This window comes from Gavialis gangeticus, unplaced genomic scaffold, assembly GCF_001723915.1.
Source record: "Gavialis gangeticus isolate Ggan-Ray unplaced genomic scaffold, GavGan_comp1, whole genome shotgun sequence".
NCBI classification, from domain to species: Eukaryota; Metazoa; Chordata; order Crocodylia; family Gavialidae; genus Gavialis; species Gavialis gangeticus.
In genome coordinates this window covers 1,126,882-1,141,106 of record NW_017729033.1, presented here as the reverse complement: position 1 = coordinate 1,141,106, position 14,225 = coordinate 1,126,882, and the positions used below count along the sequence as shown (strand labels likewise).

The window sequence follows — 14,225 nt, the reverse complement described above, 5'->3', positions numbered from 1 at the left end:
TTCCATAGAAAAAGGCCTGGAAAGGTGGCTGAGATGGAGAACTCAGCTGCTGTCTGTCAGCTGACAGCTGCAGGTGCTGGTTTGCCAAAGCCAGAGACAGACTTTGAGAACTCCCTAGCTCCTAAAGCCTGGGGAAAATATGGAAAGAATGAGAAGGAAGCAAAAAAACAAAACACAAAAAAAACCCCTCTTGAAGATGTTCCCCATGATATTCTTGCCCCTTTCTTCAAATCCTGCCTTTTACAACTTCTTTTTTTTGGAGCACATTTGAACCTTAATCTGCACTGTGGCTTAATCCATTCCCCCACCTCTGGTTGGGGGAAAATGCAGAGCACCTGGAGTCCCATGTGGGTTAAAGTGCTGAGGGTCTTCCCAGTTCCTCACTTACCTTCTCCTGTGAAGTCAGTTCAGGAATAAGCGAGGCATAAGAATACCTTACAGGAAACCTAATTAAATGTTTGCCAGTCACTTAATGTTTCTCAGTCAGTACTAAGTTATGTAAAGTATTATTAAATAGCATTCTTCCAAAGATGGTTTTTCTGATTTCTCTTTCCATCCCCAAATCTGTCATCTTTAGGGTCTCGGGTGGAAACGTTATCCTCTTCTTTACTTGGAAAACACAACACATCTTTGTTGGCCTATATTGCATCTACTTATCTTCCATGTGCAGAACTGCGATGACTCTTCCGAGCTCTTCTGAGCTTATGAATCTATAAATAATTTGGGGAATAGCTACTTCAGAGTATGCAAGGTGGCTAAGAAGTTGTGCAGTGTGTAGGTCATTCTTGGTAACCCCCTGTTCCTCATCCGATCAGTTGTCACTGTACCAAACCAGATTGTTTGCAAGCTTTGAGATTACAGTTTTCATTAAGGTGTTCATTTAAAAACATCCTCAGGGTTTTCACCCTCCTCTTGCAGATGCTGTGTAAAGGTTCTGGAGCCCTGGAGTTTCCCTAGAATTCAGTTTAGCTTTCCCTTTGGATCGAGTCCAGTGACTTAGTGACCGAGGGCCCCAATCAGCAGATAATGGAAGAAGGAGCAATGGTCTCAAGTTGCAGCAAGGGCAGTTGAAGTTGGGCCTTAGGAAAAAAATTCTCACTGGGAGGGTGGTAAAGCACTGGGACAGGTTACCCAGAGAGGCGGTGCAGTCTCCATCCTTGGAGGTGTTGAAGACCCAGGTAGACCAAGCCTTGGCTGGGGTGATGTAGTTGGGGCTGGTCCTGCTTTGAGCAGGGGGTTGGACTAGATTTGACCCCCTGAGCTCCCTTCCAGCCCTCATTTTCTATGACATTTTAAGATCTTTCACCATTAAAGTAATTGGGAGCTTCATCATTGACTTAAATTGGCAACGTATCAAGCCCTATGGGGATTTCCAAATGCCTACAAGACTGCCACTGGGACGTGACAAGTTAATCCAGCCCCACCCTTGCATCTTGCACGGCTCTGCATCAAACTCCTTGAATTCCAGGCAATAGTTGTAGTGCTTGCTGCCAGTTTAGTCATACAGACTAAATTTTTGCAGACTTTTTTTTAAAGAATCCAGTGCTCCATAATGAATATTAACCAAAAATGTTCTTTCTTCAGAGAACGCTGAAATAGTTTACAATCAGAAATACAGTGAGTCAGATACACGTACAGCATAGCTGTAAAATTTTAACAAGCTTCTTTATATACATCTCTGGGGAAAAGGGAATCTTGCAGTGTAATTTCACTATAACTTCAAAGTAAATGGAAATCTAGAGAGAGTCTTCCTAATAAATTATCAACCTTCACAGATGGAAGAATATAAAGCCCTTTTGTACACAAAAACTGCAAATGAAAAAAGCTTTTTGGAGTCCTTCCCACCGGAAGCCCAGTTTTAACGAATACAAAAGCCTATAAACAGGCTATAATAGGAGTCCAAAAATAATCCAATCTGGGCTTTGGGTGTGGTCAGTCACAGACCTTGCTCCATTCAATCCGGTCCTTTCTGCATAAACCGTCCAGCATTTTTTTTTTTGCTTTTGCTGTTTCCAAGAATTGTGTCACCTTGAAGAACAGCAAAGAAGATGGAAAAAAAAAAGGACTATAAAAGTAACATCCAGACTTTCTAGAATAGGTCCAATTTTCCAGTTAAAATTCAGGAAGAAGAACACTGTGTCCTTTGCCTAAATGTTCCCCAGGCAGAGCAGTAGGGTGAACCCGAGGAAACACGGGTAGTTTCGTGGCTTCCTTGAGCAGGTTACGTAGGACACATCTGTAGTGTTGCAGCAGCCACCCCATCCACTCCCCAAAATGATAATATGCCTCTAGGTGTGGAAACTTGCTGCTGAGGAGCTCCAGGTTTGCCTGCAGCAGTCGCTGTTGAGCACAGTCTCCGAGGCATGTCCCAGAGGGACACTCTTGATGGCACCTTACACAAGTGTGAGTGTGAAATTTCACCCCCTCACTCCCATGCTTGTGTAGGGTGCAATCAAGAGTGTCCCAACTGGGTCATGCTGCCACTGCGGTATACATAAGCCCTCAGTCTCCGTACCTTGATTCCCCTTCTGTTGGATGGGGATAGTAGCACTTTCTTATGGCAAAGGACTTTTGCAAAGTGACTGTGGTCATAAAGGTGAATAAAAATACAAAAGGCTGGTACTGTAGGTGAGGCCTTGGCTTCATTTGAAATCAGTGACTAAACTCTTCCTGGCTTCTTTGGGACCATGTCACAAGCAAGTGAATGAACAAGGGTTGTCAGATTCTTTTTTTTTTCCTTTTAATCTTGGTCATAATATTGTGCAAATGCGCACACAGCCAGTCCTTCAGTAAAGGAGTGTTTCTTTCTCTCCTGATATGATCGTGGAACCCTGTTTTTGTGTTTTTTAACAAAATTTTTGCATTTATTAGTCTATAGGCGCTCATCTTGGAGTCTCTTGGGGCTTTTTTGCACTACCGAAATTACCTACTGCTAGCAATAAATGCTGCTGAAGCAAAGTTGGACGTAGCAGGAAGCAGAGAGAGGGGCAAACCATTATTTGGCACTGATGCCACTGCATTTCTTGCATCCATCCTTGGTGTGCAGAAGGGGTGTTAATAGTGTAGACGAGGCTGTCTTACGGGGATGTTCTGTGACTCCATTTGGACCCAGCTCTGTGGAGGGTTAGATGATATGGGTAAAAATGAGCATGCTTTATTTGCACTGCTCTCATCAGGGAGCTTTACTGGTAGTAGCAAGGGTGGAGCTCAGTGTGGACAGAGCCACATTTAGGAACGACTTTCAGGAGGGGTAAGACAAAAATCAGTACTGGTGCATAGAAGGCAGCAAGCAAGCATCTGTGTATGGCGTCTGCTACCAGCAAGGAGTAAAGATGCTTGATGGATTCTCTTGGGGCAAAAGAAGGTGCGATTTATGGGTTCCCAGAATGGCGAGTGTGTGTGGGAGTAGAGATGCTGTAGCTTTTTAAAGCAGTCTTATTTGAACCTAGATGCACAGATTCCTTCGGTGTAGAGAAGACTTCTGATGTCTTACTAGCTTCTTCCCTGCAAAAAAGCTAAGAGGCAGGGGGCTGGCCGAGTGACCCGGTTTAAAGTTTATGATTCAAGAGCCAATGTATGAGTGTTGCTTGCAGCTAAAAGAAACAAAATAATAATAACAACAATAATAAAAAAAAATAAAAATATACTAAAATACAATAAAATAATGGGGCTTTTTGCGTGCTGATCTGAGCCCTGGCATTCAGGGTAAGTAGAAGACACTGATAATGTTCAAGAAACTGCTGCCTGACAGACTCCTTTGGCACAGCTGCCCCTTTTTTACCTTATTGTTTTGGGCGCTGAATCGGACCCCAGAAAACCCCCTTCTGGAGAAGGATTGCAAACAGCCATTATTGGCACCACCTAGATCCCGGCCGAGCTCTCCCAGACGCCTGACTGTCTCCCGCTTGAAGATGCAGTGCGTTAACTATAATTCCTTTAGCTCCACTTAATGTAAGAAATCCAGGATAATTGCGCTTAAATTTGTTTAAACAGGTTAAAAGATTTGCTAGTTAATGGTCTATGTTCTTCTTTACCTTTTCATTGTGTGTGTGTGTGTGTGTGTTTTTCCCTGATGGTGTGTGTTTGCTTTTTTTTTAATCGCAGTTAAAGGAATAATGCTCATGAGCATGACTGTCTGTCTGTCTTTGGCATAGTACAGTTTGTAATTCCTGAGCACCATGGGAAGTCAACAAACTCCTAATAGAGCTTAAGGCCATACGTATCTCCTGCGGTACATGTGCCTAGAGGCAAATGACTGGAGGGGCGGTAGGAGTATAGAAACTAGAATGCTCTAATTTGGACCTTTTCAAAGGGGAAGTTTTGTTTCCACCTTTATTATCTGTTTCTCACTTCCCTGTGGTTGGTGGATGCAGTTATATTTTGCATCCCTGTTGGCAAATGATTTTCTTTTCAAGCAGTCCAGTGATCTTGCTGCTTGCTCTGAAAAGAAATAGCATATTAAGCATGTGTGTTTGTACTGAGTTAAGGGCTTCAGGTTAATTGTATGGAATTGGAATTCCCCAGTCACAGCAAAGGGAAGTTAAGGTTATATATTAAGAAGAACTTTCTGACTAGGAGGATAGCAAAACCGTAGAAGAGGTTGCCCAGAGAGGTGGTGCAGTCTCCATCCTTGGAGGTGTTTAAGACTCGGCTAGACAAACACTTGGCCTGGATGATGTAGTTGAGGCTGGTCCTGCTTGGAGCAGGGGGTTGGACTAGATGTGACCCCCTGAGATCCCTTCCAGCCCTCATTTTGTATGATTCTTTGAAATAAAGTAAGATTTGATCTTCAGGAGTATGTTTTTCCTCCCTACTATTTAGCAACTGAAAATCCATGTGGCAGCCACTGAGCCTTGGCACTGCTGTGCTCCAGTGATGGGCATGTTACAAATGCAGATATGTCTGCTGCTGTTTTGGCTGAGTAAAGAGCTCCGAGAGCCTACAAGAAAGAGGAAGGGGTGGAGGGGGGATGCCAGGGGAAACGCAAATACAGACGACTGTTTATTTTGGCTCCTTCAGGACCCACATGGGCAGACGGGCTATATAAAGGTGTCCTCTTAACAGCGGAAGAGGGAGGTCTGCTGGGCAAAGAAAGGAATCCAGTGGCAAGGGCTCCCTTTGGGCAGCTCACTTAGGCTGTGTGCCTGCTCACTTTGGATTTGGTGAACTTTTGCCTTTTACTTAATGCAAACAGTACCTGGCTTTTCACCTAGCTGCTCCTTCATTTTCCCCATCAGTAAAATGGGTTTATGACAACTTCCCTGTCATCCAGCTAGAGCGCTAAGATTTTGGACTTGTTCATAAAGCACGCTAGGCTTCTTCAGTGAGAGGCAAGAGAAGGTCAGTAGCATTTTCTGCTCTGAATCCATGTTAACTTTGCCATGGTTGGTGGTGGTCAGGCTCCAGTTGAACAAAAAAATATTTCCCCAAAGTCTTGTGGGACTGGATTCAGGGGAGAGGGAGTTGGAGTAAGCTGGGTTCCAGAAATGCACTGGCTGAAAATATATAAATACCAGTGAATATAATAATATATAATATATATCCAGCTGCCAGATTTATCTTAAACATGTCTCTTGGTCTGGCGGGGGGAAAAAGTCTCTTGAAACACCTTCCTTGCACATACCTACCACTCTTGGTAGGTGAAGTGCGGCCTTTCTGTAGAGACTGGGTTTCATCCTAGAACCTGTGGACCTCCCTTTTCTACCCCAGCAATAACCCTCCACCCTGTTTTGCTTATTTTTTTTCTCATTCCAGTATGGCTGCGTCTCTTTGTCCGTGACGGCCAGCTTCTTTCTGGGTAGTGTGGTTTTAAATATTGTACACTGTCCTGACAGATTGGTCTGGGCAGTTTCGTAATCAAAATAACCTTCTCTGGAAGAAGGCTTCTAGATGCAATTTAAATTGGCAGCAGATCTGTGACTGGGGGGGGGGGTGGTCACACTGAACACAGCCCATATTTGTCTGCTATATCACTCTGTTGTTTTCAACTTGTGCCCTTTCCCTTCAGTCATAGCCTTCCCCGCATCTCTACCTCTTGACTTTGGAACAAATCAAAGTCAATTAGTCCTTTAGACCATTTTTAGGAAGCACGGTTAATCTTATTTCTATCCAGCCCTGAAATCTTCTTGAGTGGACTTGGTCGTATTAGTAGTTGCTACATGAAACTCAACAGCTTCTGTTTTCAGTGGTTCATAGCCACATCTTGCAGGAATTGAATCCATGTGAGGATCCCATGCCCACATGCTGCTTGGAGTTTCGGGTCCTAGATCTTCCAAGGCTATCGAACATTACTAGGGCTTGTGCAGAAACCTACTGATTTCACATGGTTTTGGTGCATGCGGATCCTTTTTGGTGGAGGGTATCTGGGGTACATGCATAATGAACTGTGGGGTCACCATGGCTTAAAATGCTCTCGACTCTGCTGGGGCCCAGCCCAATGAACTATATGGTAAATTGTAAGCCTTTGGACTAATATCGTGCATAGTTCATACTGTATGTAAGTCAGTACAAAAGCGTTGCTTAAAACTGTGCTTATGGGGGTATCTGTGCTAAAACTTGAAGCAGTTTCAAAACAGGTAAAATGCATCAATTCTGGATGAACTAATTCTATGGATACTATATGCTATATGGGGGATGAATTCATAGCAAACCTATGATTCTATGCCTGGAAAATTTAGAATCTAATGATGGGGCATCATCTTGATATTCAAAGTCATCTTATATTTGAGCAAATATGGTATATTTTATTCCTAGCAACTAAAGCTATTACTGTATAGTAGGGGTTTTCATAGAATCAGAAAATTAGGGCTGGAAGGGACCTCAGGAGGTCACATCTAGTGCAACTCCCTGCTCCAAGCAGGACCAGCCCCAACTAGATCATCCCAGCCAAGGCTTTGTCGAGCTGGGTCTTAAAAACCTCCAAGGATGGAGACTGCATCACCTCTCTGGGGAGCCTGTTCCAGTGCTTCACCACCCTCCTAGTGATAAAAATCTTCCTAATATCTAACCTTAACTTCCCCTGCTGCAACTTGAGACTGTTTTCAAACTTTTTTGGCTGTGTACCCTGTTACCCACAAAACATTGCTGTTCCTATCCCCTATGCGTTCACTGACGTTTTCTGTATGTCTGTTGATATCAATACACGGCAATGTTGTTACTGCACGTTGATTGATCGGAAGCTACGCCACCATTATTAAAATGTAGGCACCTTGGCAAAGTGCCGCATACCCCAATTTGAAAACCACTGCTTGGTAGCATGGTAGCGCCTCTTCATCCCAGGTGAGATCGGTGCCCTATTGTGATAGGTGTCATACAGACAAAAAAGAAGAGCTCTGATCCTAAGCATGCAAGACAAATAAAAGGAGGAGGTGTATCCTTGTTGTACAGATGGGAAACTAAGGCCCAGAAGCTGCACCTTTCTGAAAGATCGTATGACAAATCTATTTCTGGACAAGGGATGAACCTCAGTACTCTTAAGATGTGGGCCTCAAAACCTGGTATCTCCAAGAGAGTATCCGATTAAGACAGTTCATGTCCTGCTAAGAAATTAGTCACCCTTCATGTTTCTTTGCCTCCTATTTTATCCTTTCCATTTAAATTCTTTCATAGCAGAGGTGGGATATGAGTTAGCTTCGGTATCGACCTGACCCCTTGCTCTCAGAGGCATGATGGAGGTTTGAATCTCTGTACATCAGAGTTACTAGTGAGGCAGGATGAGGAGGTTCCTACTGCAGCTGTGTTGCCTCTGGTCTTAACTTTCTAGGACTTAAACCTCTATATCTCCCCACGTCTCCTTAAAAATAAGCAAACAGACCCATTTGGAGCAACTCTCCCCAGAGAGAGCGTGTGCTTCTACGTGCGTGCGGACCATTGTGAGCTGCAAGTTTGCATTCACCGATCATCTTGCATGTAGCCCAGAGACATAGGCAGCACTCGGAGTTTCGTGCACTTTTAACAGCATCGTTGTAATGCTCATTTTCCCTTCCCCCCACCTCCCCGTGTGTGTGCTGTCGAGTGTGATTTATAGACTTGAGAAGTAGACTCCTTTAGTTTAAGGAATTAATGGTATTTGCATATTTTATTTTGGAATCTCCCCCAGAAGGCACAGACTGAACTCTTCGCGGAGCTGTGCAGCATGAATGCCGGCGCACAATCCTTTTTTTTTTTTAACTTTCAGATTTAGCAGCAGAGGGGAAAAGTTTAAACAGTAAAGCCAATAAAACCACATTTATGTGACAGATAAATCGTCTCAAGACAGCTTGCCCTTCGCTGTCAGTCTTCCTGTTTCAAGGCCTCTCTCCCTCCTACCCTAGGAGGAGCACGAAATGGTCCTGCAGTCCACCTTACTGCAAGGCCGGGCAACTGAGCAAACACCGCACATACCTGCAGGCTGCATGATATGAGGAAGCCAGAGTCCAAAGGTGCAGGCTTGGCCAACCCACATATCCGCCGGCCTGCCTATCTGGCAAGATTGATGTGGGTAAACAGTCGTAAAATACACAGGCTATCCATCACTGTCACGTTTGGGCTCTTGGGAACCGCGATCTCCGAGCGCTGGCAGAAGGTCTGGACCTCGCAGTGGTGTTTGACTGCACAAAGAATGGCTTTTGTCTGTTTTGATTCTTCCAAAATGTGCTGACCCTGCTCTCTAAAGGGTGCACGCTGTTGTGGATTCCTATATCACACCGTGGATTTGACTTTTAAAAAACCCCAGTCCACCCAATCGGGGAGACACCGGCATAAGCAGACAGGTTTGTTTCAAGTTGTCTTTTGAACCCAGGGAAGGCCTTATACTGGCAATGCCCCCTGTTTGCCTCTGACAATTGTTAGCTCAAATGTCTCGGATGCAATTCGAGGCACTGGGAGAGGGGTCTATTTGACCCTGGGCCCTTGAATTGAACCCAGAGGTGAAGCAGCAACCAGTGCAGGCTACATGTCTTGTCACATGCCATTAGGTCAGCTGCTGGCCCTTTTTGTGAAATCCAAGAGCGATCTTCAGTCTTGCAGCACAGAAGTATTGCCACAGAATGGATGATGGAGGCGATACACGGCACCCGAAGGGAGAGTCTGCCATCTCGCCACACTGAAGTGCGAAGAGCAGTCTTGGCTTGTGCACTTTTAACCAACACCACGATGGGAGCTATCCGCAATGACCTCTCAGCCTTCCTCGCCTCTGTCTTGTCAGGGTCCTGTCCTACTCAGCTAGCTCGCAGCCAGGTCCTGGTCATGGGAAAGCCTAGCGAGGAAGATCTTCCTTTGTGAGAGGGCTGATCACTGCAGAAGCAGCTCTTATGCCCTTAACGTGGTAGAAGTCCAGCCTTCAAAAAAAAAAGAGACTTTTTTTTTTTTTTAGACTAAATATGTGTTTTCCTACAGAAGGGTCCCGTGCATCCAACTGTGGCTTGGAGACTTGACTGTGCTTAAAATGAAGTTCACCTCCTTTTGCCACCACGTTTCTCCTGACCAGAGAAGTGGTTCTCATCACCGACATGCTATTTAAAAACCCACAGGACCTATTGATGCTCTCCTTTCTGGAGATCTAGCCAGGCACAAGCCCTTTCAAAGCCAGGTTGTGCCAGATACTTCTGTGTCTGTGTACATCACCTCTGCCTCGCACAGCTCCACTGCCTGCTCGTATGTCCATTGGAAACAAAACGTCCCCTCCTCAATTCGAATGCCTGTGGGCACTTGCTCCAGCCCTGTCTTATGCCCCCTGGGCCAGATTAGGTGAGTCTTTTTGGGGTGATTTCAGTGGTCTTTAATCTGCTGTATACCCCACCAATCTGGTTTATACCCCAATCCACAGTCTCTCTGTCCTCGTGTTGTGTCCTGGTCTCTGTTCATGCCCCTTTAGGTAGCAGCTGCATGCTCTACAGATGTCATTTGGAAGAGCTCTGCAGAACGGTCTCCCCTTGTGGCTCTGCCTCTGCAGTCAAGTCTCTTTAAAAGCCTGGGTCAGGCCTTTTGTGTCTTCTCTGCTGTAGGCCTTTATTTAAATGTTGAGATTGTCACAGCCTGGCCTAGCGATCTGTAGGAAACCAGATGTCACCCCAAAGGGGTTATCAATTCTCTCTGCACCAAGGCTGGGAATGTAGCTGTGGAGCTCGCCCCACTTGCCTCTTCCTGGTCCTTTTGCACCAAACCTTGATCAGAAAGTAGCGGCTTGGCCTTCAAGCAGCTCCTGGCACGGGCCCGCCACCACTCGAGCTCTGTTTCAGGTGTGCTTATTCACACGTGCCCACAGCTTCTCTAAGGCTTCTACATTGCTTTGTTTCTGGGACCAGACAGGCCTAGGAAGTGGGCAGGAAGCAGTACGTGGTGGCAGTGTGAACAGCCCCTTGCTCCCAGACCAAAGCACCACGCTCGTTGAGACGGGCGGTTATGAAAACATGCAGTCGATAGGTAGCTGCATGATGCAGCCGTTCTCCCAGGTGCTCTGGTGCTACAAAACCATTGCAACTTTAAGCCCGTTTCCTTCAGAGATAAAGGACAGCAGCAGGCGTTACGGCTGCTGTGCTCTGCAGAAGAACTCCCTTCTACTTCTGATTAATTTGCGATTAACTTCCGGTTTCCTCAGTCCGTAGCCAGATGGCACTTAAAGTAGTCTGAAATAATTTAAAAGTACATATGGAGATGGTTGTGTTAATGGGAAGTCAGGCAAAAGCCAGGGTCGAGTTGCACCTTCTAGATTAATTGAATCAGAGATGTATATGTAAGTTTTCTTGAGCACAGATGACAAAGTGAGATGTGCCCGTGAAAGCTCATGCATCACCAATTCGGTGGGTCTAATAAGGTGCAACTACCCTCCCTTTAAAAGTATATGTGAAAATAATTTAAAAGTTTTTGTTTGTTTTGGGTTTTTTTCCTGCAACCTCTTTCAAATAGCAAGAGATTTCCTGGTCAAAAAGGAACAAGAGCTCCTCATAGGATTTACTGTGTTCTGCTTTATCTGCAGTGCAGAATATCTGTAAAATTTCCTGGCAGGATCGACCGACCCAATGAGGAGGCCGTGAGCCCTGTTTTGTGGTTAACCCATGAAAAGAGAATGTGGGATCGTATTTAAGCATCTGTTTCTTTAAGGCCTTTTGAATGCATCTCTTTGGAAAAACTCCTACAGATGATGTTGAACTTCATTTTGCAGTTAACACAATGGGCCGGGGCTGACCTGCTGTACAATGCCCGATAGAATTGAGAGATGGAAAAGCCCTCTTAGGTCCCAGTTTAATCCGTCCCCCCCGCCCATGCGGGATTGTTCCCTGTAGCCTGTTTTCTTTGCTGTGACCTACATCGTCAAACAGAATCTTGTTGCACACTTTTGTTTTGTACCTTGAGGTCCTCAGGGGGGCAAATCCCTTCTTTGTGGGGTGGGCTGTGTTGTTAAACAGGACTAGAGCCTGGAAGAAAACCATGGAGATGCTGGCACAAAGGGCTCTCTATGGTCCCAATTTTTACCTCTGGACATTAAGCACTAGACAAAATAGCCGTGCTGTTCTTCTCATAGGCTCTGCCGTGACTGCGAGGGTGCTGAGACCTGGGGAGCGAAGGTAGAAGAGGTGGCGGTGGGGGGGGCAGGGCATCCCTAATATTCATAGTTGGCAAGCACCTGAACTTTTGCAGGACTTGGAGAACAGTAATGCCTTTCTTGAAGATGGTGGCTCTTGAACAGGGAGTCATAATCACCGTGCTATTATTTCCATACAGGTAAAAGTTTCATGCAGGTTGGGTGGGGGGTAGGTAATCTCTTGTATGGGGTGGAATTTCCTTAAAAAAACGGGGGTCCCAGTACGAAAAAGATTGAAACCCACCACTTCTAAAATAATTGGCTCTCCTGAGAAGCAAGGCAAGGGAAGGGAAGAGATACTAGTTGATCTTAAAAACACTTAAGTCATTTTCCCCCTATCTGCAACAGTTGGGATGGGACTCTGATAGATAGTCCCATCCTTTAGGCAACTTTTTATTTAATAAAAGTTTTCTGACCTATGTAAAGCGTCCCAAGGTACAGTAAAAACTGTCCACTATAACGAGATCATTGACATGCAGCTTCTAGGTTGAACATGATTTTTTTTTTCCTCTCATCTTTTACCTGATTTATATGAAGGAAACAAGTTTTTGGTGCAGTTTTTTTCGGCAGGTTTGCTTTTGCAGCTTGCTGATACGTGATGCGGATTAGCCTGTTGGGTGTTCTCTCGTTATTGCTATCTTGCTGTAGTTGTGATATAAAATCTACTAGCACTGTAGGGCCAACCTCTTTGGCAGGCATGCTGCACCTTAGCCCCACGTCCTTTTCCGGTGCCCCTGCCCTGCCTAATCTCCTGCGTTGCTTTCTTCTTCCTGCCCCATGCTCCCTGCTCAGTTTTCTGCTCCCTGCCCTCTCTGCCTCGGTGCTGCCTGGCCTGCCGTCTCCATGGTCTGCTGTATGCCATGCACAGAGGCTGCCCGTGCCACTTGCAGTGCACATGCCCAAGGTTGGCCACCCCTGTGCTAGCAGCTCTATTTAAATAACGCATCCACTTTATCTGAGATCGACAGGTTTAAAAGGACAGCACAGAATCCAAATGCAGAACAAGGGGGGGGGTGGAGTTTAAAGATGCTCGTGTCTGAGGGAAGAGTCTGATTGCAGGCCGCAACCTTAATACTCGTCCTGGATAAACTATGGTGTCATCAAGTATGGACTACAGCACACTGTCAGATTTGTGTCCAGGAAAGACACAGCACTGTCTCCCAAGTGGATAACCAAAAATGTCAGATGTTTGAACAATGCAGCATAAGTGTCCAAGCTGGGAGAGCAGGGGAAAAAACCCAGGTGTTTTCCATTAGTTGCTTGATCTTGCAGTGCTGGGAGGTTTTGAACATGCTCCTCTGAGTCCAGGTGAGAAGAAGTTCATGTTTCAGGTTGGTTATACCCCATGCAAATCCATAGTAGCAAGGCCTTTGTTGGTGCTCTCAGCCCTGGTACCAGCAGTTTGGAGAGTGCTCGTAGCACAGCGAGTGACTGTGTACAGCGGGGGTGCATGGTGCAGTGGGTGGGTGAGGTGGTTCAGAGATGATTGCCATTCCCACCTTTTGTCCAGAGCTCCAGGGCTGCGGCCTGCAGCTAGAACTGCTTATGGGACTGAGGGGAGGTTGCAACATGAAACAGGACTGCTGGAAAACATGCGTGCATCCAGCCTTGCCCGGTAAACGGGTTTGGTGTTCCAATGCAAATTCAAACCCGAGTGCCCCTCTTACCAGGGTCTGAAGCTTTGTAAAGCTCTTTGAACACATGAAGTGGTCCGCAGCAAGTGTCGTCTTTGGTGCAGTGTGAGTGAAGTAGCAGGTGGCTTAGCTGAAGATGGGAGAAACACAGTGCTACTTTGAACAGCAGCATAAGGGCATCTTGTGGTGAATGCACCAGGGCATCTGCATCCTGCTCCTGAGTGCCAGCGTCAGACTTGGAGCAAGTCAGTTAACCAGTCTGTGCCTTCGTTTCCCCTTTGATTACCCAGCTTGATAGGGATGCAAGCTAACTGATGAGTGTAAGGCGTTTTGACCGTCTTTTCCAAGGGATTGCTCTGCCGTGATGCGTTGCTAACATTCAGGTGCACCATCTGTTTTGCTTTTTATATAGCCTATGCCAGCATATTCATCACTTGTGGGTTTTTGTGTTGCAGCTTTTGGATCTGTTCCTCCACTGGGACTGGTCGACATACCTGGCTGACTATGGGCAACCTACCTGCAAGTATCTTCGTGTGAACCCAACAACAGCCCTGACCCTCTTGGAAAAGTAAGTGCAGATCCAGATTTTCTTTTAATGGTTTCAGGTCCTCTACTTGCTTTAACAAGCAAGCATGTTCCCAGCGATGCATTTCATTGTTTGCATTACCTAGTCTTTGCAGTCTCAGAGGGAGAAAAATTGCTTGCTGACATATATGTCTCCGTTCAAAGGTTTCATCTTTTTTGGCACTGGGGTACCTACCACTATAACAGGAATTGCATTTTACGTGCCACATTTCATTGAAGCTACATAAAACACTCGTTCTGCTTGCTTCTAGGCAGAGTGTCCTTGAAGCTAAGTATAAGTAACTTCCGCCGCATACACGTGTCTAATAGGGGCACCAAAAATAGCTGTAAATTGACACCTGGCAGGCTTTCATGGCTTTTCTTTTCAATGATGTGTTTATGGACTGCGGTGGCTCTATTAGAAAGAGAACTGCACGCTTGCAATGCCGAGTTTGGTTATGGGAGAG

The 14,225-nt window shown here is 45.7% G+C and overlaps 1 protein-coding gene across 4 annotated transcripts in view; it reads left to right on the top strand.

Moving 5' to 3' along the window:
• Positions 1 to 14,225, top strand: part of EXOC6B (exocyst complex component 6B) — a 430,229-nt gene that overhangs the window by 402,371 nt on the left and 13,633 nt on the right. For all 4 annotated transcript variants that reach the window (XM_019526166.1, XM_019526165.1, XM_019526164.1 and 1 more), the window contains one exon: positions 13,650 to 13,762. In XM_019526166.1, coding sequence (XP_019381711.1) covers positions 13,650 to 13,762 — 113 coding nt within the window. The remainder of the gene's footprint in view (positions 1 to 13,649; positions 13,763 to 14,225) is intronic.